At 54.0% G+C, this 25,156-nt stretch overlaps 1 protein-coding gene across 11 annotated transcripts in view; it reads left to right on the top strand.

The window, feature by feature from the left end:
• PDE4DIP (phosphodiesterase 4D interacting protein) overlaps positions 1–25,156 on the top strand; it is a 36,693-nt gene that overhangs the window by 7,893 nt on the left and 3,644 nt on the right. For 4 of the 11 annotated variants that reach the window (XM_071565691.1, XM_071565693.1, XM_071565688.1 and 1 more), the window contains 31 exons: positions 206–316; positions 762–838; positions 1,496–1,622; positions 1,696–1,850; positions 2,113–2,230; positions 8,207–8,326; positions 9,881–10,000; positions 10,269–10,361; positions 10,476–10,691; positions 11,218–11,376; positions 11,748–11,861; positions 12,074–12,211; positions 12,506–12,685; positions 12,958–13,152; positions 13,398–13,541; positions 14,576–14,654; positions 15,172–15,260; positions 15,443–15,559; positions 16,019–16,156; positions 16,483–16,595; positions 17,320–17,447; positions 21,351–21,439; positions 21,555–21,703; positions 21,805–22,120; positions 22,209–22,380; positions 22,512–22,628; positions 22,708–23,182; positions 23,420–23,655; positions 23,881–23,932; positions 24,209–24,426; positions 24,589–24,783. In XM_071565691.1, the coding sequence (XP_071421792.1) occupies positions 206–316; positions 762–838; positions 1,496–1,622; positions 1,696–1,850; positions 2,113–2,230; positions 8,207–8,326; positions 9,881–10,000; positions 10,269–10,361; positions 10,476–10,691; positions 11,218–11,376; positions 11,748–11,861; positions 12,074–12,211; positions 12,506–12,685; positions 12,958–13,152; positions 13,398–13,541; positions 14,576–14,654; positions 15,172–15,260; positions 15,443–15,559; positions 16,019–16,156; positions 16,483–16,595; positions 17,320–17,447; positions 21,351–21,439; positions 21,555–21,703; positions 21,805–22,120; positions 22,209–22,380; positions 22,512–22,628; positions 22,708–23,182; positions 23,420–23,655; positions 23,881–23,932; positions 24,209–24,426; positions 24,589–24,783 (4,750 nt within the window). Of the gene's footprint in view, positions 1–205; positions 317–761; positions 839–1,495; positions 1,623–1,695; positions 1,851–2,112; positions 2,231–3,610; positions 4,767–8,206; positions 8,327–9,880; positions 10,001–10,268; positions 10,362–10,475; positions 10,692–11,217; positions 11,377–11,747; positions 11,862–12,073; positions 12,212–12,505; positions 12,686–12,957; positions 13,153–13,397; positions 13,542–14,575; positions 14,655–15,171; positions 15,261–15,442; positions 15,560–16,018; positions 16,157–16,482; positions 16,596–17,319; positions 17,837–21,350; positions 21,440–21,554; positions 21,704–21,804; positions 22,121–22,208; positions 22,381–22,511; positions 22,629–22,707; positions 23,183–23,419; positions 23,656–23,880; positions 23,933–24,208; positions 24,427–24,588; positions 24,784–25,156 lie in introns of those variants that run through there. The other 7 variants (XM_071565692.1, XM_071565686.1, XM_071565684.1 and 4 more) reach the window with 5 other exon arrangements.

Here is a 25,156-nt window from a genome sequence, read left to right as displayed (position 1 = left end):
ACCCGCTGTCCCCGCTCCAGCGATTCCTCAAATAGCTCTGGGAGGCGAAAAAAAAGAGGAAAGGGAGAGCAGCGGGGCCAGTGACGGGAGCTGCGAGCGGGCAGGAACCCTGGGCTGTGTCCCCGACGGCGCCATGTGAGGGGTGCCGGGATGCCCGGCCCATGGAGCGCCGGCCATGGCTAATGGGTACCGCACGCTCTCCCAGCACCTCAACGACCTCAAGAAAGAGAATTTCAGCCTCAAGCTGCGCATCTACTTTCTGGAGGAGCGCGTCCAGCAGAAGGGCGAGGGCAGCCTGGACGATGTTTACCGACGGGTGAGCGCTTGTGGGGGACAGGGACGAGGAGCTTTCCCTCCCAGTGCCCTCTCTTTTCTGGGAGGGAATGGGTTCACGGGGGTGCAGCCAGGGGGGATGCCAGGGAGAGCGTGGGGCACTGAGGCTGGAAGAGTTGCTGTGTGGGAGTTTGCCCCTTGCTTCCTTTGACAGGAGCAGGGAAGGAGTTGGATAGGGCATCCCCAGCCTGGTGGGGTGCCCAGGGTGGGTGGCAGTCCCACTGTGAGGGCAGATGATGTGGGTACACCCCATCTCAGCACCAGCAGGTTAAAATACAACCCGTGTCGCTCAGTGCCCGGAGGACCCGAAGCTCTGCTGTGGGGTGGGAGTTGCCCATGCCACTTCTGGTACATTCCCATGGGCTGTGGGGCTGAGGGATCTGGACAAGCATGGGGGACATTCTACCCATCTCCTTCCCTCTTCATAGAACATTGAGCTGAAGGTGGAGGTGGAGAGCCTGAAGCGCGAGCTGCAGGAGAAGCAACAAGCTTTGGACAACACATGGTGAGTGGGGCTGGCCCAGCCCCTCACCCTGGGGCAGACATGGTGCCCACATGCCGTCTGTGGTGGCTGTGTGAGCGTGGGGACAGCAGGTGTCTGCCTGCACCCTGCCCGCAGCGGGCAGTGGAGGGGCCAGCAGTGGGGCTGAAGGGGTTTGCAGTGGGGCTGAGCACCCGCAGGGCTCCTCTTACACCCCTGGTGTCAGCCAAAAATAAAAGGCAGCACCTGTTTGGTGGGGGAGGGCAGTGACATGCCCAGGGGCCATGGCACGGGTGTCTCAGAGTGGGGCACTGCTGGGCAACAGTCAGGGAGCTGCTGGTTTTGGGAGTGTGTGGCGAGTGCTTTGATGAGTCAGAGTCTGAGTATGACTTGGTGCTGCCAATGGAGCTGTGTCCTCAGGACAGCAGTGCTGGGAGGGTTACAGCATGTCCTTTGGGGGGGGGTCCTGTAGAAGTAGCACCCACAGCATGGGGGGAGCTGGGCTGGGAGCACCTGGGGCGGTACAGAGTGCTCAGCCCGGCTGGTTTGGGGTGGGGGCTTTTGCAAAGGGAAGCCATGCTGTGTCATACTGTGCCAAGCCATGCCATCTTATGTGAGGTGTCATGCCCTGCCATGCTGTGCCAAGCTGTGCCATGCCTTGCCATGCTGTGCTGTGCCCAGCAGGGTGGCTGCAGAGAACCAGACGACCCGCAGCCAGGCAGCACTCCGGCAGCAGTATGAGGAGAGGCAGCGGGAGTCGGAGCACGTCTATGAGCTCCTGGAGAACAAGATCCAGCTCCTGCAAGAGGTTAGTCCAGGGATGGTGGGAGCCAGGCAGGAGCTGGGGGATGGTGACTGGGGCTCACCCTGCTGCCATGCAGGAGGCCAGGCTGGCACGGAGTGAGGCTGAGCAGGCCACGGCGCTGGCCAAAGCCGAGGCGGAGAGATGCCGGGAGCTGACAGGGAAGCTGAAGGAAGCTGCAAGGACAAAGGAGAAGGACAGGAGCGATGATGGCTGTAGTTCCATGGTCCAGAGGTGGGTGCCCAGGATATGTCCCCTCTGTGCTGCCTGCTTGTGCCAGTCCTTGGGAACTACCAAGGGGATTGTGCTGTGCGTGACTGAGGGGCTACAGTAATCTGGTGGGGTGACCAAGGGGAGAGAGCTGGGCTGTGGGGAAGTGGGAGCAGCTGTGAGGCTGCTCTGCTTTGCCCTGGAGACTGACCCCTGCCAGCTGTTCCATTGCCATCCTGGAGCCATCACAGTCCCTGAGCATCCCCTGCCCTTCCCTCCTTCTCAGGAGGATTGAAGAACTGACCCAAGAGCTGGCTGCCAGCAACCAGCTCGTGGAAATGCTGTCAGCAGAGAAGAGGGACCTGCAGCAGCGCCTGGAGGAACCCCAGGTCATGGAGGAGCAGGTAGGTGGGTAAAGGTGGGGGGACCCCAGTCCAGTACCCTGGGCTCAAGGAGCATGACCACCCAGGGCTTGGCTGGCAGTTGTCATCCTTTCTGGGATTCTGGCCAGGGCTGTGCCACATCCAGCCTGGCAGTGTCAGGCACAGCTGTGCCACGGAGCTGAGAGGAGCGGGGGGTCTGGGAGAACACGGTGCATGCTGTCAAGGGAGAGGCCACTATCCTGGGCAGTCCTTGTGTGTGTGTTGGTGTTGCCTGCACCCGCTTGCCATTTAAATCCTGGGTCTTAAAATACCCTCGGCAGCCTGGCAGGGTGCCAGGCAGGATTTTGGGGTTGTGAGAGATCAGAGCAGCATGTTCGTGACAGCCCCACAGCTCTGGCCATGACCTATCTTGGTGGCACAGCGCTGTCCCCCAGCAGCCACAGGCCATCAGTGCTGCCTGTGTGGTGGTCCTACTGGGGACCTTGGTGTGTGCCCACCGGCTGGCATGGAGTGCTGTGCAGGTGCTGGTGACATGGTGACATGGCCACCTGGCACTGCCTGCCAGGGCTGGGCACTGGGGCTGGGCACTGTCACTGGGACGTGGCAAAAGCACTGGGGTGGGGACCTGGCACCGAGACAGGCACTGGCACTGGCACTGGGACGTGGCAAAGGCACTGGGACAGGCACTCCACTGGCGTTGGGACAAAGGCACTAGGGTGGGGACCTGGCACCGGGGCGGGCATTGGTACTGGAGCCAAGCAGTAGCGTGGGGGCCTCTGGCACTGAGATTGGACCCGTGCACTGTCGCTGTCGTTGTCACTGTCGCGGTCCCCTCCGCTGCCGCTGTGTCCGGGCGGGGCTCGGGTCGCCACTGCCCAGGCGCGGCACGAGCGTGGCGACTACGTTTCCCGGCGTGCTTTGCGGGCTCTGCGCATGCGCAGGGGCTGTATCCGCCGACGCCATCTTGAAATCTGAGCCAGAAGCCGGGCGCCGCCGTGGCAGGAGCATCCTCGGGGCGGGGGGCGAGGGCCGGGGCCGGGGGGCGGCGGGGCACGGGCGGCCCGCGGTGAGGGGCAGCCCCAGGCACGGCGGCTGCGAGGAGAGGGGGCAGCATCGGGGGGGCGAGCTGTGAGGACAGGGGGCAGCATCGGGGAGGCTGAAGAGGGACACCAAGAGAGAGGGCAGCTCAGGTGTGGCAGTGAGGATGTGAACGAGGCGGCGTAGGGTGGGATGTTTTTGTAGCATCAGGAGTCCCGGCGCGTCCCTCACGCCTAAAGGGGGGGATTGGTGCGGTGAGACGTGCCGGAGGTCTCGGGGATTGAGAGAGCTGTAGCCGGGAGATGCGCTGACCTCGGGAAGGTCTGAAAGCAGGTTTGGGTGCGGGGCGGGAGGGAGGGACGGAGGGAGGATGAAGGAAACCTGCCGGATCTGCGCGCGGGAGCTGTGCGGCAACCAGCGGCGATGGATCTTCCACACGGCGGCCAAGCTGAACCTCCAGGTGCTGCTCTCCCACGTCCTGGGCAGGGAGCTGTGCCGGGATGGCAGGTCCGAGTTCGCTTGCAGCAAGTGTGCCTTCATGCTGGACCGCATCTACAGGTTCGACACCGTCATCGCCCGCATCGAAGCGCTCTCCATCGAGCGCCTGCAGAAGCTGCTGCTGGAGAAGGACCGCCTCAAGTTCTGCATCGCAAGCATGTACCGCAGGAACAACGACGAGTCGAGCGCGGAGGACAGGGCTGGGGATGGAACTGTGGACCTTTCTAACCTGCCTGATGCACGGTATGCTGCCCTCCTGCAGGAGGACTTTGCTTATTCTGGGTTTGAGTACTGGACGGACCAAGAGGAGCACAGCCTGGATCTGCACAGCTGCCACGGCTCGGAGGCAGCCGGGAGCCGCCCGCGACGCTGCCGGGGCTGTGCTGCCCTGCGGGTGGCCGACGCCGACTATGAAGCCATTTGCAAAGTGCCCCGAAAGGTGGCCAGGAGCATCTCCTGCGGGCTGTCCAGCCGGTGGTCGGCCAGCATGGGCAATGAGGAGTCATCCGTGGGTGATGTGGCCGAGTCCACGAGCTCCAGAGTGGCTGTGGATGGGGAGAGCATGGAGGAAGGCACACCTGCATCCTCTGTCGAGTCCCTGGACACCACCGTGGAGGCGAGCCCTCCGCAGCAGAAGGAGGAAGATGTAGATAAGGGGGTGAAAGGGAATGGAAAATACGACGATTTCTCAGATGACCGTGTGACCCCAAACTCTTCACTGAGTGGGAACAGGCTGGAGCTGGCCCTCAATTTGATTAAGACTTTGGACTACAAACCCCTTCAGAGCCCCCGAGGCAGCCGACTACCTATTCCTGTGAAGTCCAGCTTGCCCTCTCCTAAGCTCAGCCGTGACTTGGCGGATGGCAGTGCTTCTGCTGGCTTAGCCTATGCTGGTTCTGCCTTCCTGAACACAGACAGGAAATCGTTTTCCAGAGCTCCTTTGGGTCTTGCCCTGGAGATTTCTGAACTGCAGGAGCTGTGGGATGACCTCTGTGAGGATTATATGCCACTGCGGGTACAGGTAGAGGTCATGGTGGTGCCATTCCATTGAGCAGTGTCCTCGTGGTCCAACGCTGAGCCCACTGGGGATTCTTCTATGCTGAGATAATACAGATAGCCACGTGTTGCTGAACCAGGGCTAAGAATAGGCAGCTCTGTCCTTTTTAGGTGTGCTGCTTCTCTGTCATTCTCCTGTCGCCTGTTTTCTCCCTGTTCTGGGCAATTAACCTCCCTCCCTCCCACCCACCATGAGCCCTGACAATTCAGCCTGCTAGATGGGTCTAAGCTCTTTGTCATTTTTCTTATGAGAAAGCACCAGCTTCGCTTCAGCTTTCTCTTGAAGAAGTCGGTGTCACTTTTATCCTCAACCAAAGGGAATGTTTTAGGCTTCTGGGCATGTGTTTTCCGACAGGTGTATTTTCCTTGTGCTTAAGTAATGATGGAGTGTGAGGAACGCCTGTCTTCAGCCCTGCCTCTGCAGGTCAGGCCTCCCACCTGGCTGACGTGCAGATCTGCCCAGGCATCTGTGGCGTGTGCCCTGAGGAAAAGGTGTTTTCCTTGCAGGTGGATTTGTGCCAGAGGATGATTGTAGGGTTGGTATTCTAGATAATTGGTTTATTTTCTGATCCTTTGAAGAGATTCATCAATTAACGGCAGGTATTGCTGACAGGTTACAAAAGCTCCTGCTTTTGGCATGCTGTTACCTGCCTTCCTAGGAGCCCTAGCTCCAGATTGCCTCTGTTTTGCTGGCTTAAAGAAACATTCATTAATATGCAGTCAAAAAGCTGAACTTGTAACTTCTTTACCACTTTCTTTAATGAATAGCAGGCCTCAGTCAGCTTCAATTCAGGAATATCCATGTCAGCCTAATTGCATTCCCATTAGCAGCCTTAGTGCTGCCTAATACTGTAGGTAGCCTGGGGGATTAGAAAAATGCTCGTTTATTACTATGGCAACTGTGGCAGTGCTGAATTGCGCTTCCTCTTCAGCCGGCGCTGCTTGCTGCCCCATCTGTTTGGGCGTTTCCCGGAGCTGTGTGCTTTTCCATAAAAGCCTGCTCAAGAAACGATGTAGGGAGGAATGTAGGGAACTAATTTTCATCTGGAGCTCAAAGGCATCGAGCTGGCAGCCAGAGGCTGAGGATGTGAACTAGGGCATCCATGCTACTCCCCTTCTCGGTGTCACTTGCTCCTGACTTTCCCTGCATGCAGCGTACAAATGGGCTTGTTCTGAACAGAGAACGTGGCACAGTCAACGTGTCATCTTTACAGCTTAGCTTGTCTTTGTTTCACACATGGCCATCCTCGTCTGGGAACTGCATTTGAGGAATTTCTTCAGCCTCTGCCATCTGACCGTCCCTGCCAGGAATTCAGCCTGCAGGATTTTTTACTGCCTGTTTCTTGCCGTGACAGCAGCAGGTCTTCGGCACCGATTCTGGCTGAAGGGGGAAGGGCTCAATCCTTGGGATAGCTTTAACAGCAAACATGGGGAATCAGATGCAGTTAGTAGGCTGAATGTTTCTTGTACAAATTATTTTTCTTTCTCTTGGTAAAAGCAATGCTCTTTCTGAAAGTCAGGTGATGCTGTCCAGCAATTCCTGTGCATAAGGAATTTCTAGGATGTATAGGACCACAGATCCCTTACTGCTTTAGGGAAGCTGCAGTTCTTTAAATTTACTGGGCAGTCTGGTGTCGGGGCGTGTGACCTTGTAGCGATTGTCTTCTTGGGCGTTTTCTTGAACCGACAATTCCTTCCCTTCCCCACCACAGCCCCAGGGAAGTGGCACCGAATGGCACCTTTGTCAGATGCTCCCGCAGCTGGAAGAGAGGGAGACAGTGCCCTGCTGCCAGCCAGTCCCCTACCCGATGTTCTGGGCAGATTTGAGCTTGGCAGGCTTAGATAATGCCGTGATTATTATTTTTTAAAGAAGAATTTTATCCGGATCAGTGTGTGCTGGCATTGCTGGGGCTGTGCTGAGATAGTCAGTAAAATACTGATGGAGAAGCTGCTGGGGAGCTCTGCACCTGACATGGCTGCAGGAGAGCACGAGGGAGGCAGCTTGGACTTTGGAACTTTGGACTCTGGCTTTGCCTTTCTCCTCTCTGCTTTTAGCTCTTTCCAGGCTTTATGCCTTTTTTTAATGTGCAAATTTTGAGGAAATATGTGTTTTCTTTTTTTTTTTTCCTTTCTCTGTTTTATGTCAAAAGAGCTGCTGTGTGACACGTTCCTGCAGGTCCCCGTGTCTGATCCAAAGCCTTCTGGCTGGGAAAAATTGAAATTACTTTCTGCAATTAAGTTTTCACTAAAATGCTAACAAAACATTATGGTAAGGGAAGCATTGTTCCTGTATGGCAGCTCCTGCGTGTGAGTGGCCACGCAGAGACCTGGGAGAGCTTCCCTGCACTGATTGGCTTTCCCAGAAACAGTGTTGCTGTGACTGCTGAAGATGAGGATTCACCCTGACAGGGCTAATCATAGCTGCCTGTTCTTGTGCTGCGCTGCCTGAGCTGGTGGTGCTGTGTGCTCCATGGCCTCTGCACTGCAAACCTGTGCTTGCCGGGACTCCCACTTAGACCAGGCACCACTACAGTCAGTGTTGTGGCACTGATGATATTCAGGAATACTGAATGAGTCCTTTGAGGGCTGGGGAGGGAGGCTGGGATTGAATACTGCCCTAAGGAGTTAACTCACTGGGCGGGAGGCAAAGAAATAGTAAGCAGGGATGACAAGGGATTAGTGTGTGCTCAGCCAGGCGAGTCTGGCGTGCCACATGTCAGAAAGTAGGCTGTTTACATTCTCAATAAATGGGTATGTGTTATGAAAAAAATCTCAGCTGTGGCGCTGAATTTGCTCCTGTTTGAGGAGCTGCAGGGAATTGTATACAGTGTGGCTGCCAGAGCATGGGGAGCTGTGAAGGAGGGCCCAGAGTGGAGGGGTTCGGAGTGGGGGGTGACTGCTGGGTTATGGCAGGAGGGGAGCTAGTGGAAAGGATTTGAAAGTTGTGGGTTTGATGAAGACACAGAAGTTTGGCAGAGTATAGGAACAAGTTTGGTGCTGGTTTTGAAGCTTTTCTAAACCAACAGGGCACATGGGAAGGGAGAGGAGGTTTCAGGGAAGTGGCTTGGGTGTGGGGACAAGATCCATTAGCAGCCTTGAGGCAGTGGCTAGAGCCAAACAAGCTGCTGGGTTCCCGGTACAGGAGGAAGAAGAGACAGGGAGCCCAACCAAAGCATCAGGGCAGCAGGGCACTCCTGGCAGGTCAGAAAGAATGCTCCAAGGTGCCAGCCTACCACCCAGGTGAAGGGAGACACAGACAGGGTGATGTATCACAGGCAGTTGGAAAAGCACAGTGGATGTGTTTAACCCCTTGCAGCAAGGTGTGTGAGGGCTGACAACTGAATAGTAGAAGCCAGTGCAGGAGCTGAGCCATTCTCTCATTTTTTATAATTCTTTTGTTTCCAGAATTTGCGGGATGATCGTCAGCAGCTGGCTCCAGGTGACCCTGCAGCAGGGGAGCACGTGTCTGATCTGCATGCTGCAGAGCTGCAGGGCAAAATCCAGCACTTTGAAGCTGCCAACAAGGTATTTCTTCATGAACTGCACATTCAGTGCCTAGTGAATCTGATGTGGTTAGCATTGGAGGGTTCCTCCCAGCTTAGCTGGAGGCAGGCACCTGCATCCCTCTTCTAGCAAGGGTGTGTGCTGATGCATGATTCTCAGTGCTCATCTGCCAGCTTCAGTTGAAAGCATTTCCTTTTTTTCTGCAGCTGGGCTGTGTAGATTTTCTATATTTATTTTTGCAAATCATTATTTTGGAAGAAATTTCTACTTGCCTGGGGAGCCTTCTGGAAGCTGGTGAAGGAGAGAATCACAGGCCTATTTCCCTTTCTGCTGGATTTGCATGGTCTGAGCCTGGTGCAGGAGAGACAGGATGGAGGCTGCCTTCTTTTTTCAAGCAGTAAGGGAGATCAGCACAGAGGGGGTCCTACTTTCATATCAATTTAAATACTTCCTTTGGAAAGAAACATTCTCTTGAGGCAGATCAACTTTAACACATGTTGGGAAGGGTATGTGTTCATAATTATTGAGTTCTTGAACTCTAAGGTAAATTATACCCACTGGGAAAATGGGTTAAATGGAGAAAAAAGTCTGGATGGGATGTTTATTTAAGTCTGGGGACAGCCATAAGTTATTGGAGCTGCCTGGACCTCAGAGATCAATAAAATAGAGATCCAAGGTCCAGTAAATGCAGTTGTGTTTAAACAGTTTAGGGGGAGTGTCTCTTAGAGAAAATTAACAGGACAGGTGTGTAGATTAATGAACAGTAAGAGTAAGGTAGGTGGCAGCACCAGCTCCTTCAGAAATTCAGGCTTCAGTAAGTTCTTAGGTATATTATCCAACATTAAGAGTGCCAACAGGCAGCATGTTTAGCAATGCTAACAAGCACTTGTTTAGCTGCACAGCATGTACTGCGTCATGAAGATTGTGGTGAAAGTAGGAAACTGTCCTGAAACTGTTTGAGTGGGTAGTAGTGTCTCTAGGGTGAGAATGTCAAACACAAAAGTTTCTCAGGTTGTAAACCAGCCGTGGAGACTGGTAAGAGGTCCCACTTTGCTTTGCAGCCGTGCTGTTGGCACCCTGGTACTGGCTGGGCTCTGTTCTGCTGGAGGCAGAACTTGTTGCTAAATAAGCCACTGATTTGATCAGTGAATGTGTAGCTTCTCCATGCTGATATTTTGCCTTCAGATTTTTGGAAGGTTGTTGGGCTGAAGCAGCCCCTTTCCTTTAAAGGGAACAGAAACAAATGATAAAAAGTGGGAAGGCTGCTGGGCAGCCTAAGCAAGACTCTCTTGGATTATGTAGGAGGCAGCATGATATGTGAACCTAAGCCTGAAACCTCTGCCCTGTTTGTGAGGGCTGCACAGAAACACTGGATTAAGTCTTGTGGAGGCACTGAGGGCTTTGTGTTTACTCACCGGTCTCCACCCAACTCGAGCAATGTTTACAGACTCTAGAGAGAGCCACGATGACCTCCTTCTGGTCAACACCAAGGCTGTAAGGAGTGGAGGGAGTCTTAAGGCATTTATAGAGAGTATTAAGCAGGATTAAACAAATTCAACCTATTTCTGTTTTCAGTTGTTACAGGAAAAGGTGAATGAATTGGATTTTGAATTAAAATCAGTCCAAGAAACATCACAGAGGCAAGATCATACAATCCAGAGTCTGAATGAGGCCCTGAAGAGCAAAGAAAATAAGGTAATAGTTTTGGGTGGGCAGGGTGATGTTCACCAAAAGAGGGAAGTGTAGGCAGTGCCCTGTAGGCAGTGACTGAAAAGGAATGCTTAAGCCATTGCTTAGCCTCCTGTATCTCAGTAAATTATTTCTTGCAAAGCCCTTTTTTATGTGATGCTGATGTGTGTCATAATCCAGCCTGGTGGGTTAGGTTCACCTAATCTCCTTGGGATGGGAGAGTCTGTGCTTAGTTTGCCGCCAATGCCTTGTCTTCCTGTCCTTTGACTCACAGACAGAAGAGCTATACCGTATCATCGAAGGGCAGAATGAGACAATGGCCAAGCTGAGGGACATGTTACACAGAAGCCATCTGGGGCAGTCGCAGGTATGTCCCTGGAAAGCCATAAATGTATCGGGTTTCATTCTGCAGGGTTCCTGATTTTTAAATCCGTCACATGAAGAGAATCTTTAAGTTTCTCTAATCCCTGTTTTTCTCTAGGTGTCTGAGAGCCCACTGTCATCCCAGGAGCAGCAAATGTCATCGCTCGATCTTCAGAACACACTTTTCTGCACCAGGCTGGAGGTGCAGAAACTGAAGAGAGCTCAGCGCCAGAAAGACCATCAACTGGCTGAAGCCAGGAGAGCCACCCAGCACTTAGAGACCACGGTGCATGAGGAAGAGCAGCAGAAAGAGGCAACCTGGAAACACAATGAGGTACAACTTAGCCTGGGTTTACACAACTTAAAAAGCACTCATGTAGTAATGCTCCACTCTCATTCATCATTTCTGCCTAAGCCAGTCTGGGCACACTTGCCTAACCCCTTGTCACACGTGGGAGGGAGAATTCTCCAGAACCTTATTCTCATCTCTGAGAATTTAGAATCAGCAAAGACCCGTGATAGTGTGTATGTTGTCACTTGTATATCTTTGATTGATGTAAATGTCACATCTCTTTTTGCAGTGTTAGAAAGTTCATGTCCCCTGATGCAAGCTTAGCTGGGATTGAGTAAAGATCTGCCTGTGGCCAGAGCAAGGGATTTAGATGGATGGGTACCCTGGAAAATGAAATAAATTTAAATTTTATGATATGGAAGCATGTTTTGAGATGTGAAAGTTGTAGTATTGCAGAAGATTTTTGGCTGTGCCCACAGCCCTTGCTGTGCTTGGCTGCAGCAGACTGGCCTGCTGTTTACAGGTGTGTTGAGGACTGAATTCCAAGATATGTGCTTTTCCCTTGCAGGAACTGCGTGCTGTGGTACAACAGCTGCAGGCAGAGCTACAGGACAAGGCCCAGAAGCTCCAGGCTGTGGAGTGGGAGAAATGTCGTGAGCTGCAGGCCCAGGAACAGAGAGTTCAGCGTTTGAGTCAGCAGCTGGCTCGCAAGGAGCAGCTTCTGCAGGTGAGGTGCAGAAAGATTTGAGTTGAGCATAATTAACTGAGGCCCCTGCTCCTCCTTTAGTACTTGGCCATGCAAAAGTCTGTCTGTAGCTTTCATGCATGCCCTTTGAAGAAGGGAAGGAAAGAGAGGCTTTTGAGCTCCCAAGATGGGGAATAAAGCACAGCTATCCAAGTACATCAGCCCACAGCAATGCCTGGTGAGCCCTGGCAGGTGCTTGTCAAACAGCTCTAGGTGCTGGGACTCTACCACCCTTTAATGTGGAGAGTAGAGCAAACATAGGGTGCAGGTGATTATCCCTGACTCTCATGTGCTCCTCTCCAGGGATGTTTCTGAATTGACAGTAGTACTAGGGCTGTGTATGTAATCTCTAGGAATCAAGGGAGCTTCTGCAATGCCAGCAAAGCTTGGACAAGAGCCCTGCAGCCTTGAATGCCATGTTGGAGAAACTGCAACAGCGAGTCAGTGACAGGGATGCTGCTCTGGAGGTGAGCACATACTGTAGGTAATGTCTCAGTTGTCCCTGAGGCTCAGCCTTTGGGCTGCCGTTAGCCCCAGGGGTGACTGTGTCTTCTACACGCTCTTCATGGCCGAGCCTTCCAGATGAACCCTCTGGAAGGGGGAGCTGAGGTCCTCCACAGAGGGAGTGGTGGCTGCAGAGCTCTACTACCCTATTCTGAGCAATCCTTCTCTCAAACAGCGAGCAGTAGATGAGAAGTACTGTGCCCTGGAGAAGAAGGAGCAAGAGCTGCAACAACTCCATCTGTCAATACGAGAGCGCGGAAGTGACCTGGAAAGACTGCGCAATGTCCTCTCCAGCAATGAGGCCACCATTCACGTGAGTGCTTGTTCCTAGGTGTGCAGAGTCCAGCCTGGATGTGGGGTGGTGCTAGACAGACTTTCCTGTGAATGCTCTGGTTTTTACTGGGGAGAGCATCTACAGGTGTTGGTCTTCCTCTGTCCCTGTGTGTGGGGCAGGTTCCTCGATCACTTCTGTTTCTGGGCTGGGGGTAGAAGGTACCGGGAGCAGTTTGTGTTACTCTGCTAGCACTAGAGACTGGTATTTCCAGTTCTGTTTAATTCAGGATTAGGTCTCTATCCCTGACTGAGATTCTTCTGTTGTGGTCCTCAGAGCCTGGAGAGCCTCCTGAAAGCCAAAACCCTGGAACTGGAGCAGGTCTCTGCAACCTGCCAAAACCTCCGCTGGCTCAAGGAGGAGATCGAGGCCAAATCTTGCAGCAGGCAGAAGGAGCAGGAGGGGATCATCCAGCAGCTGCAGACCTGCCTTCATGACAGGAATAAGGAAGTGGAGGTAGGGCCTTAGCTTGGCTTCCTGAGCCTGCAGCCACTTTGTCGGTAGAGAGAGTGGTCCCAAACCAGAGCCTGCTGGCTGCCTGCCTGCCTCACCTGAAGCTGTGCTCAGTGCTTTGGAAGCTGCCTGCTTTTGGCACCTGTACGTACCTGTGCCTGCTGAGACACTGCTCTCTCAGCTACACCCAGGCAGAAGAGTTGTTTGTCCTTGAAGAACTTTCAGTTTAATGGTAGCAATGCCTCTCCATCTCTGTCTTTCTCCCCCTTGTTCAGGAGCTTACAGCAACTCTGCTGTGCAAGCTGGGTCCAGGGCAGAGTGAGGTAGCAGAGCAGCTGTGCTTGCGTCTCCAGCACAAAGAAAAGATGCTGCAGGATCTCCTTAGTGACCGGAACCGTCAGACCATGGAGCACGATGCTGAAATCCGGGAGCTGCTGGAAGCCATGAGCACCAAAGAGCAGCAGAGCAGAGTGAGTTGTGTGCAGAGCCACAGTGGGAGACTGGGGTGGGTGGTTCTGCCTCTCATTAAGCAAAGAAAAGCTCCCAAATGGGGTGAGAGAAATAGAGGAGTTTGTTCCTCTGCAGGTAGAGAGGCTTTGAGTCTCATGTGAGAGATAAATATTGAGATGGTTTCCCATAGTCTCTGAAGAAGAGGAACAGTGATCCTGCCCCTGGTCATGGCCTTTCCTTCCTCTATTTTTTCCCCCTAAACCAGGCAGCCACTGAGAAGATGGCACAGGCTTTGGCTGAGAGGAGCTGTGAGCTACAACTGCTGCGCCAGCATACGTTAGGGAAGGAACCTGTTGGGACCCACTTGACTGGTGCCAGGCTGTTGAAGCAGGACAGGCAGCCCATCCAAGTAAGAATCGTGCACTCTGTTTCTCTGCCTGTGGACTTGGAGCTCCAGAGAAGACTGGTTGCCACAGAAGGAAATGGGAGAGAGGAGAGCACCACAGAGAATGATAGAAATGGGAGTGGGATTAGGGAAGAGGCTTCCTATAGAAGGAAGAGAAGAAACTGAGGAGCAGAAATGCTGCCTGGATGTTCTGATCTTGATTTCACCAGCCTGTGTCACTCAGTGTCTCTTTTTGTTTTAATCAGGCAGCATTTGGGTGCATAGGGCATGTGTGAGTATGAAAGATATCCACCCTCTGACCTTCCAGCATTGACCCAATCCTTCCTTGGGCTGGGCTGCCTTGGTGTATTGTAATCCCCTCCCTGACATTGTCACATTCTGGAGGGGACAAGAGAGCTAATTTTAGGTCCCACTATTTCTTGGCAGAGCCTGCTGGCTGTTTGCTGTCTCTTCCACAATTGGAATTGGTATTTTTAAAGCAGCTTTACTAAAACCTGCTTTGAGACTGAACACAGCTCCGAGACTACATATACCACGCTCCTACTTGAGCAGCTGTTAGTGGTTTATTGGTGAGCTGGCATATTGAATGTTTTTAAGCAGCTGTAAACAGGTTTTCTATTCCCAGGATCAGTGAGCTCTAGGGACTTCCAGGGACATGTATATTGACCAAGCTCTGTGTTTTCGTTCCTGCATGGTCCTTTGGGCCACATCTTAGATGGAGACATAGGTCTTTATAGAGTCTCAGCTGAAAGATGGGCTTGCTGCAGTTGAATGAAACCTGTTTAATCCTTATTGTGAAGACACTTGCTGTCACCAACTTCCAGTGCCAAATAAAGCAAGGCCAGCACCCTGTTGCCCACACATGGCTCCTGGGTGCACTTGACTTGTCCCTGCTGGCTGACTAGATCCCCTGCACTGGTTTCCCACATTTCAGAGGTGTCAACAGGGTAGTCAGCAGCTTTGTTGCAATCCTGGAGCTCTGGGGAAGCAGCACATTCCCCATAAAGGTGCAAACCTGGAGGCTTTTGTGTTTTCAGGAAATACTGAAAATAGCTTGTGGAGCTACAGCCATTGCCGGATCCCCACAGGGGGACAGCAGCTGCAGGGCAGAGGGAGGTGAGTGTGGTGACAGCCTCTTTGGAGGTCCTCAGACATGACCAGGGATTTATGCTGTGGGGCAAATGTAGTTACATGAAACTGTGAAAGAGTAGAGAGCTTGGAACAACAGTGATTATTTTGAAATAAATCTGTGTGTCTCTTTTGGATGATACCTGGGGATGGGAGTAAGGGATGGTATCAGGTTTGAGATGAGGTGCTCCTACTCAAGATCTGATGCTGTCCAGTGGGGTTTTTTTGACTTTGTTTCAGGCTGAGCTGAGATGAGAGTAACTAGTTTGGCTTTTGCCTTGGGACCTGAACTTTGCCTGGGGTAGGACAGCAGGCCTGGGATGTTGCTGTTGCTTTGGGCTGCTGTTCAAAGATTTAGTAGGGAGGAAGGAAGAGTATTTACTGAGAGACAGTATCATGGGGAGTACAAGCACTGGGGCCTGATCTTGTCAAAGAGGGATTCTGTGTGATCCTGGGGTCTGAACTGGCACACGGTATCCCTGCAGTAACTAAGCTGTCTTTGCAGTTACAATGTCGGCAGCAGAGCTGGAGAAGGATCTCATTAATGCCAAAGAGGAGCTGAAGCTAATGGCAAAGAAGGAAAGGGAAAGCAGGGTGAGCTTATGATGGAGCTTGTGCTGCTCTCCCTTGCTTACAGGAGACCTTTGGGCTGCCCCTCATTTGAGGTGTTGGACCCCGCTATTGTGAGGGTACCCCCAGTGAGAGAAATGGGGCAGCAGCTTGCGGGGGGGTGTTGACTTTCTGAAATCTCTCACGGGTTTGTCTTCCCTCTGTAGAGAGAACTCACTGCTCTCCAGTCTGTCATGGCGACGCAGGAGGAAGAGCTGCAGGTGCAGGCCTCAGATATAGAGTCCTTGACCAGAACCATCCAGATCAAAGAGGACCTCATCAAGGTGAGATACTGCACTGTAATGGGTCAGTTCCACCTGCAAAGGCTGGGGAGGAGCTTCTTTTTTTCCCCCCATATCCTCAGAGCACTGTGGCTGGCTGGCTGGCTGTGGATGGTATTGGTGCTGGTTTGCCTGTAGCTCTCTGTTACTTTGGCCAGAAGGCAAAGGCCCCAAACTCCCAGAGCGTTGTTACTTGGCTTTTTTGCTCCTTGTGTACCGAACACACTCCTTTGAGAGTCCCTTAATCAGAGTGCGTTGTGTTCCTTCTTGGTTCTTTCTGCAGGCTGTGGTCTGTGCCTAATCCACTCTGGGTGCTCTGGCATTTTTTCTTAGGAGACCTGGATCTTTCCAAACACTTGAAACTTTTGCCAGTTGCATGCCAGGGAAGTTTATGAGAGGTCCAGCTGTGCTTGTTATGGATCCTTTCTTCCCTGAGCCATCCTGCTGTTTGTTTGTTTTCAGGATCTGCAGATGCAGCTGGTGGATCCTGAAGAAATTCCGGCCATGGAAAGGCTGACACAAGAAGTGCTGGTGCTTCGAGAGAAAGTGGCCATAGCAGAGTCCCAGGGACAGGAGGCTACTGGAAACAGAAGGCAGCAGGTAGTGTGGCCATGTGGGGCAAGCTTGCATGTGTTTATATTTCTGCTGGTGCTCAGTTGTGAGGCTTTGTCTTCAGCCTCTTGATACACCAAGATGTGCTTGTTCTTGGGAGCTGGCTGTGTGTGACTGAGAGAATAGAGAGGAGAGAATTGATTCCCTCTAGCACTTGTACAAAAGGCAGAGTCTTTTGGGAGTCCAGGGATGACACAGATCAATTTGGACGCAAGCAAAAGGGAAGAGGAAGCCTCAGTCTCAGAGATGGTCAGATGTCTCCTTTAACTTCTTGTTTTTTTAAGTGCTGCATCTTGTGTGTTCTCTCCAACCAGTTGCTACTGATGCTGGAAGGGCTGGTGGCTGAGAGGAATCGGTTAAATGAGGCTCTGCAGGCAGAGAGGCAGCTCTATGGCAGCCTGGTGAAGTTTCACACGCACCCAGACAGGTAAGTGAGGCTGCTTTGGCTCTGTGCTGCCCTGCTCCACTGCCAGGACAAGCCTGGGTGGTCCAGTGGGGTAAATGGGTAATACCTGAAGCAGTGATTATTCTGTAAATCTGAGAGTCTTTGGTGGGGAAAGAAGGAGTCTAGGCAAAAGATTAGCCAAATGCTTCTTTGGGAGTCCCAAGTGCTAGGCTGCCTTTTTCCCTTGAAGAGGCTAAGGTGGCCAGCCCAAAATGCTCCCTAAACTCCCCCCATTGCCGTGGGATTTCCATCTCTGTTCTCTGGTTTATCCCGTCCCAGCTCAGTTTCCCACCCACACTTGGCCACCTTTCAGAGACTGCTGTCAAATTCCCAACCAGCTGTTGGGTTGATAAGGATATATCTCGGTGCTTATCCAGGCGGTTGTCTGTCCCCTGCACTAATCCCATACCCTTCACGTGGCTGCAGCCTCTGGGATATTTGAGCTACCTGATAGCAAGAGAGCGCATAAGTGGAGTGCTTGTTTGAGCTCTGAAGAACAGCTGTGACTCCGAGTCCTCTGCCATGTGCTGGAGCCTTTTTTGGGGATGGTTGTGCTCTGGGAAGGTTAGAGGTGAGGCAGGAGGTGGCTGAGCTGCCTGGGGAGCACACAAGGCCTGTGCCTTGAGTCAGTGTCAGTCATGATTTTGGTGTATGTTTGCTACAGCTTGTCTAACTCTCTTCCCTTCTATGCTGCGTGTCCGCTTAGCGCTGCGAGAGACCACACTCTGCAGGTGGAGCTGGAGGGGGTCCACAAGCTCCGGGGACAGCTGGAAGAAGCTCTTGGAAGAAGCCTGGAGTGTTTGAGCAGGCTGGAGACACAGGGCACTATAGGAGGTGGGGAACAGGAGCGTGTGAGAGTCCTACCCCAGCATGCCTTCTGAGCACTGGCGCTCGCCTGCCTGCCACGGAAACGGTTCACTAACCGAGCGAGCCTGTCTCACTGACTCTGGGAGGGTTGCTTTGGTACTTAGTAATGGTACGATAGAACTGGTGCAGGGCTTTTTTGTTTTATTTTTGAGCTGCTTCGGAAATGGTGATCAGTGCAATCCACCTGTGTCTCGTGTATGTTCCTGTCTGACCTACCCCGGTGGCCACTGATGTATTTGCACATTCAAATCATTCCATTTTAGTTGATTTCCCTCTACCTCCCTTCTCCTCCCACCCCCATGGGCCAAATAAAGATTCCCTATCTCTGAAGAAAACACCAAATGTTTTTTATCATCTCCCAAGTGCATGAGTGTGAGTTTTTTTATTCCCTCACCATTTTTCTTAACCCAGTGACATCCATCTCTAGGGTTTGATGGTGACTGGCCCAAAGGGAAACAAGTGTATATCAAGCAGTGGGTTCCAAAGACATAGAATTCAAGACCTGGCAACACTTGCCTGGGTCACTTACACAAGACTTGAGTGTAGAACCAGCAATTCAGTTTATGCTTAAACCAAATTGTATTCCAGGATTGATAATTTTACTGAATTGGGTTTTTTTTCCTAATTGTCTAAGCCTAGCTTGTGAGCGCTTTCAAGGGAGAGTTTCCTCCTCTTTTTGACATGATTTGGAGGAACTGAGACCTATCTGTGCTCCCAAGGTCTGGGCTGGGTCTGCTCCCTCACTTGTACATGCACATCTTGCTTACAGGCTCCATGCACCCCTTGGGCTGTTGCACAGGACCCAGTTTCTGCGTTGCTGCGGACTGTCCCACTCAGCACTACTGCGTACCTTTTCCAGGGCCTCTTTCACCTCCTCCAGGGGTGTGGGGGCTGGCATGAGAGCTGAAAAACAGCTTTCCAGTGACCCGTGCTTCCCATGCACGGCAGGCTATGGGTTTCTGTCTCATAATCACTTCCCAGAGTGGCAGGAGCAAATTTTGCACCTCTGAGCGTCTGTTTCTGCTTGCTGGAGAGGCTGAATTGGGAGCTGGCAGAACAGAAAAGCTCCATCTCACTCTGCTGTGCACCTGGACCTGTGACTGCTCTGCTGTACAGCTGCTTGTGACTGCTTCACATGGCACCAGCTGTCCTGTGCCCGTGCTGGGAGCTTCTCTTCCCTGCCTCAGTTGAGGTTGGGGCGCAGCACAGCTCTCCTTTCACACACAGCAGGTCAGGACTGTCCCTCTGGGTCAACATTCTGCTGTGTGATTACCTCAGCAGTTCCTGTGTAACCTGAAGGGACATGGTTAGAGGCTGCTGAGCAGCTGTGGGTGTGGTTAGCTTTTCTTTTCTTGTGTTCCATGTCATTCCTTTCCTCTCACTTCTCTGTGTAGCACCATTTCTCTTTATCCTTCTGCTTCTCACTTTGTAGGAGCCTTTGTGTCCCTGTCCTTACCTTTCCACTTTCCTTCCTCCATCCTGGCACTGATGCCCAGCTGGCCCCCTGGTCCCTTGGGTACCATGGAGCCCAGGAGTGAGCCCAGGCTCATGGACATGCCATGAGAGAAGTCTTTACTGTTGCTCCAGCAGCGCCCTTTTCCTCTTGTATTTTGCTGTAGATGCATCCCTGGCCTCTGCTAGCATCACTGCTGTGAAGTGCCTCTTATGGAAGAATTGTCCTAGGCTCAGGTGTCCTAACTTTTCTGGTCTGTTCTTTAAGGCCTCCTTTCATGCCTGGTATTCCTCTGGGACAACCAGCCTGAGTATTCCCTTCTTGAGACCACCCTTTGTCAACTGTGCAGTACTTTGTGCTCTCTCATAGCTCTTCGTGGAGGTCTTTCCTTCCGTTCTCAACTTCACTTGGGACCTTGTTTCTCTTTCCTTGTTCCCAGCAATGTGAGGCTCCCATGCAGCCAGCACACCTGGATGTCCTGTCTGTGTGGACCATGTGCAATTTGCAAGCCATGTAACTAATTCTCTGTGCCTTCAGGCTGGAGTGAAAGACAGAGAAATCTGTGGAAAAGCAGTGCTGGGTTTGCATCTCGTCCCCTGTGCTGGTGGCATGCAGAGAGCTGGGCAGCCTGGTGTGCTCCTGCTGCCATGACAGGTTCAAGCACTTGGTGCTCAGCAGCCTGGGCAGTTGCCCGGCATGCACACTGCTCTGCTCCCCCAGAACCAGCCTTCCCTTCTTCCCCTGGCGTTTATTTGTTTTATCTTGAGATTTGTGCTCCCTTTTTCCCTCTGGTCTTGGAGTGCTGGGAGCCAGGTGGAGCTGTGGGTGATGGTGAGAAGTGCGATGCTGTGCCCTGGCACAAGAGCTGGTGCCTCCATGTGTGCAGAACAGCTGTGCTGGCTGTGTACCACCCTGCTGTGGTCCTTCAGCCATGGTGACCCACCTTGAGAGCCATGTGGCCCTCAGCCCCCCCCAAAGTCTACAGCTGAAGGTCTGCATCCCCTCACTCTTCAGGCCCTGCAGGCACTGAACTGTTGCCCTGAATGGTTTGGCACCTGGCGGATTGTGTCCCTGGCAGCTCACAGGGCTGTGCTTTGGCTGTGCTGAGTGCCACCCACAGGAGCTGCTGCTTCCCTGGGGTGCTTCTGCCACTTCAGCTGCTGCTGAGAGTTTTGCTCCTGGAACGGCGTTTCTCCGTGATGGCTGTCCTTGCTCCCAGGGGCATTGCTGCTTCAGTGAACAGGCTCCACCATGCAAGGTGATGTCTGCCCAGGTTCAGCAGTGAAGTGCCCCAGATTTTTGCAGCTTTGTGGCAGTTGCTTGTCATGAGTGGGTCTCCTGAGTGTGCTGCTGTGTCTGTGCAGTGTGCTGTGCAAACACTTGCCCTGCTGCAAGATGTGTTTCTGGGTGCTCCTTGATTATTCCTCCTAAGAGCCATGTGCTTCCCTGCTGGCTTCTACCCTCACCAGTGATGCTTGGCATCTCCTGCCAAGATTTCCCTGTTGTCCCCTGCTCTGTGTTCAGCCTTGTCCAGGAGCTCCAGATGTGATGGTGATGAATTTGGCCTCAGGGAAAGCAACTACCTCTCCTTCAGTGCAGAGGCAGCTGTGAAACCTGGCCTTGCACAGCACCAGGGGATAGTCTTGGGCCCTGTCCAAGCACCTCTCCCTGGGGGAGAAGAGGGAATGGGGATACACCTGTGTCCCAACTGCCTAGGCAAGCCCTCACCTAGGATTTTGCATCAAGGGCCCAGGAGCAGAGCTGTGTGCAAGCAGAAAAGCATGACCCCAGCTTAGCCAAGCCCCCCATGCACTGTGGTGTGGAACACAAGCATTCCTTTACCTCTGCCAAGCTAGTGCAGGGCTTTCAAAGGGCCCAAGGCCATGCCTGGCAGCAGGGCTTGGGCAACATGTGCAGCAGGATAGTGCCCCCTAAGCTGCAACTGCCCAGGAAGGCAGTTGTATGGCACACACCCCAATACTTCTGCCAGGTTGGGGCAGTACCAACAAGACCAACCTCATGCTACTGCTGCTGACTGTGGCTTGTGAAGTGGCTGTAGTGTGGGTGATGTGTGTGCAGGTGTGTCAGGGCAACAAGCATAGGTGGTGAGAAGGCAGAGATGTGGATGGGGCAGGTGTCATTGCTGGGGTGCTGTCCCTGGGGCTGTGCCCTCCCTTACTGATGGGCCACACGGGGCGCTGGGTTGGAGCTCCAGCACACAGAGAGGAATGGTAAAGCACAGGAACAGCAGGGAAACCTCAGTGCTGCTGGAAGTGCCCCAGAACAAGGTGTGTATGAGAGCAGGCACCTGCCCTGGGGCTGCCCACAGAGGCCAGGGGCATCACCAGGGAGGAGAGGACAAAGGCAGTGTTGCCAGTGCCACTGCTTTGAGTGCCTTGTGCTGTGCTGTCCCCTAGGTCAGGCTGCAGGCACAGATGCCAATGATGCCACCAACTTCACCGACAACATGAAGGAGGAGGCAACCCATGGCATGGCAACCCAGCATGTGAGTCAGGGCAGTGCAACACTGGCAACCGGGGTGTGAGAGTTGGGCACTGCACCACCCCCAAACTATGTCCTAGCCCCTTTGGAAACACTCCCTCTTGTCTTTGTCCGTCTAGAGCAGCCCTCGAGCTCTTAAGGAAAGTGAGGGCACCGAAAAGAGCACAGCGCCCACTTTGCCGAAGCGGGAGCTGCGGGCTGAAGAGGAGCTGCGGGAGCTGAAGGCACAGCTGGAGGAAGCCGGCTTCTCCTCTATCTCCCACATTAGGCAAGAGCTCTGGGACTCTGGAGCCAGCGGGTGGCAGTGGCTGGAGGGGACATCCTGCATTCCAGCCACTGCCTGCCCTTCACAGTGCCTTGTGCCCCTAGGAAGGCGATGCTGAGCCTGTGCCTGGAAAACGCAGAGCTGAAGGAGCGGATGGGTGAAGCCACATCGCTGCTGGAGAACGGTGAGCAGGAGGAGGCTGCGCTGGGCAGCCCCCTGGCCCCTGAGACCCGCAGGCTGCAGCGGAAGTGCCGCAGTGCCCTTGGGGACCGCCCAGCCGGAGGCAGCGGGGATGGCCAGGGGGTCCCAGCAGAGAGGGGCATTGTGCCCACCAAACGCCCAGCGCTGGAGGCACGATCCCAGGATGACATGCCCAAGAGACCCTGCCCTGGAAGCCCGAGTGGAGGGGATGGGAGCAATGTAAGTGCACAGAGGACTAGGATGGGGATGAAGATAGAGATGGGGATGAGAGTGGAAATGAGGAGCTGACAACCCATCTTCCATCCAGCAGGTGGAGGGCACTGTTCCCAGTGGGGGCTGGTCAGGGCTGGGCAGAGAGCTGCGTTCCCAGGTGGCACAGGGCCAAAGGCAGTGCCAGGAGCTGCAGGACAAGCTTGCTGCCTCAGAGGCCACAGTGCGGGCACAAGCTGAGCAGCTGGAGAAGTACCACATCCTCCTGCGTGAGTTAAAACCCTAGGTGGGATGGGAAGTCTGTGCTGAGCCTGGCATGCCCTGTACATGTGCTCGGCATGTGGCAGGGGTGGTGAATCCTGCCCAAGGAGGGCCCTGAGCTGATAGGGCTGCCCAACAGGTGAACCTCACACCCAGCTGCTCAGCAAGCACGTGCAGGTGGATATCCAGGACCTGGGCTATGAGACGTGCGGGCGAAGTGAGACTGAGGCTGACCGGGACGAGACCACCAGCCCTGGTAAGGAGAGCCAGGACTCCAGGGATCTCTGTGTATTGCCCACCTGATATGGAGAAATGACACACTGTGCCCTCTGCAGAGTGTGAGGAGCCAGATGTATTCAGTGAGCTCAGCCTGGGTGAGGAGCTGGGATCCCCATGCCACCTGGGGATGCCCAGAACAGGCAAGACTGCCCGGAAAGCCATGGCCCTGGAGGATGTGGGGGCCCTGCACCAGCACATCCAAGACCTCAAGGCACAGCTGCTCAATGCCAACAAGGTGATCCAGAGCCTGCAGCGCCGTGCCCGCTCCATCTCCATCACCAGTGGCTACACCTCAGGTGCTGAGCGGCCTCCACCAGGCCCCAAGGCCTTGGCTTCCCCAGCCCACAGCCTCACTGACGAGGACGAGGACTGGCAATCAGATGGCCACGGCACCCTCTGCCCGCCTGCCCTGCGGGCACACTGTGACCTGCAGAGCCTGGTGCACCGTGTCGCCCTCCTTGAGGCACAGCTACCCACAGCCAAGCCTGGAGGCACTTTGCCCAAGGAGCTGCAATCTGCCACTTGGCCAGGGTACAGTGCTGGGAACTGGGACTGGATGAGTGGCCATGGGGTTCTGCAGGAGTTGCCCAAGGGTGGTGGCTCATTATTGTATATTTTTCCTGCTGCCAGGTTTCTGGGGTGTTTACATGGTGGGGTAGAGTCCCAGTAGTGGACAGTGCACAGACTCCCTCCATGGCATGCCATCCCTTCTGGGCTCTCTAGGAGTCTGGCAGCCCCATGAATGCCCTGCTTGCTTCTCTCTCCTAGGAAGTACAACTCGCTGATCCAAGCGCAGGCTCGGGAGCTCTCCCACCTGCGGCAGATGCTGCGGGAGGGCCAGGGGGTGAGCCGCAGCCTGGCCCAGCACCTGCGGGATGCCCTGCGGTCCTTTGAGGACCTCCTCCGTGGCACTGACATCGACTACTACCTGGGCCAGGGCTTTCGGGAGCAGCTAGCCCAGGGCAGGCAGCTGGCTGAGAGGCTCAGTGACAAGCTGGGCACCAGTAAGTACCTTTAGGGGGACAGCAGGGATGGATATTGTGGGTGCATTATTATGGGTCAGGAGAGGATGCTTTGATGGGTGAAGGGCTGGAGCCAGTCAGATATCTTGTACTGTGTGGGATATTTGCTTTGAGCTGGGCTGTCCTGTCCTGCTCTGGCTCTATTTGGGGCTGGGCATCCTTGGGCATGGAGATACTGACTGGCTCCTCTCTGGCTTGGTTTTCCAGGAGATCAACAGGATGGGGAGGATAAAACTAGTCATGAACTCCTGACACTGAGGTATCTGTTCCCAGTGAGGACTTGTGGGACCTGCTTGGTGTGGGTGCCATGGGGTCTATCACTGCACTTGGGGTGGGGGGCCCAGGATGTCCTCAGCGTCTCTGCTTTAGCTGCATGTCCTGGGGCTACCTCTGCTCTGTGGATGGGGAGCCCCATGGGCACTCCATGTCTCTGAGAAGCCTTGCATCACATTCCGTGTGGGGTGTCATGTAGGAATGGGCTGTGAGATGGAGCTCACTCTGACCTGCCAGCCCCAATGACAGGCCACCCCTGCAGGCTCAGCCAGAAGTTCCAGGAGAAGGAGAAGGTGATTGAGAGCCTGGAGGTGAAGCTGCAGGAGCGCTCTGAGTCCCCAGGTAGCAGCTGCCCACCATCTGAGTCATCCCACTCTGCCACCACCTCCTCCTTCATGTCTGAGGGGCTGGAGCCCTGCTCTGATGGAGATGCAGCCAGTGAGTGCAGCCAGTGCCATGAGGAGCCTGCCCAAGTCACAGGTACTGCAGGGTAACACTGGAGGCCACAACTGCCTCTGGACATGCAGATTGGGCTGCTCAGGGTGTGTCAGGGTCCCCAGTGCCCCCAGGGAGGAGGAGTCTCTGCCAGGCTGAGCTAATGCCACACTAACATCTCTCTGTCTGTCTCTCTCCTGTCTCTAGGCCTTCACTTTGACTCCTTGTCCAAACCTGTTAGTGCTCCCCTGCCTGCACTGGCTCCCAGGCTGTCCCCCTTCTTGCCTGCCGGGCTCCCCGCTCCCACAGCCCCACGGTTCCTGAGCTGCTGTGGGACCTCTGTCTGCTCCCTGGCTGAGGCACAGATGGAACTGCAGGTGCTCCGGAGGCAACTGGGAGAAAGTGAGCATGCTGTCTCTGGCTTGGGTTTGGTCCTGCCTGCCCTACATGCTGTGCTGTGCTGTGCCTCATCACCTCCAACCCTCTCTGACCTGCCTGTCCTACCCTGGACCTTCTCCTGCTTCTTGGGGCTTTGAGGTTGGGTCCCTGTTCTCTGGCTGGAGAATGATGGGGATGTAGCTCTTGTGCAGAGAGGACCTGGTGGGTGGGATGAACACAGCCAGAGGTAGCACTAGCCCTTGGTGTGGGCACTTATGTATTCCAGGACCTCTAGAAAAGGGCTGGTTTGGTTAGTAGTTGTCTAGGAATGGGGCTGAGATCCTCCATGTCATGTAATGAGCAAGCCCTGGGAGAAAGTCTGCTCTTCAGGTGAAAT

The sequence above is a fragment of the Pithys albifrons genome, chromosome 10, assembly GCF_047495875.1.
Source record: "Pithys albifrons albifrons isolate INPA30051 chromosome 10, PitAlb_v1, whole genome shotgun sequence".
In the NCBI taxonomy this organism is placed as follows: domain Eukaryota; kingdom Metazoa; phylum Chordata; class Aves; order Passeriformes; family Thamnophilidae; genus Pithys; species Pithys albifrons.
Note: the sequence above shows the minus strand (reverse complement) of the source record. Positions and strands in the feature narration are given on the sequence as shown.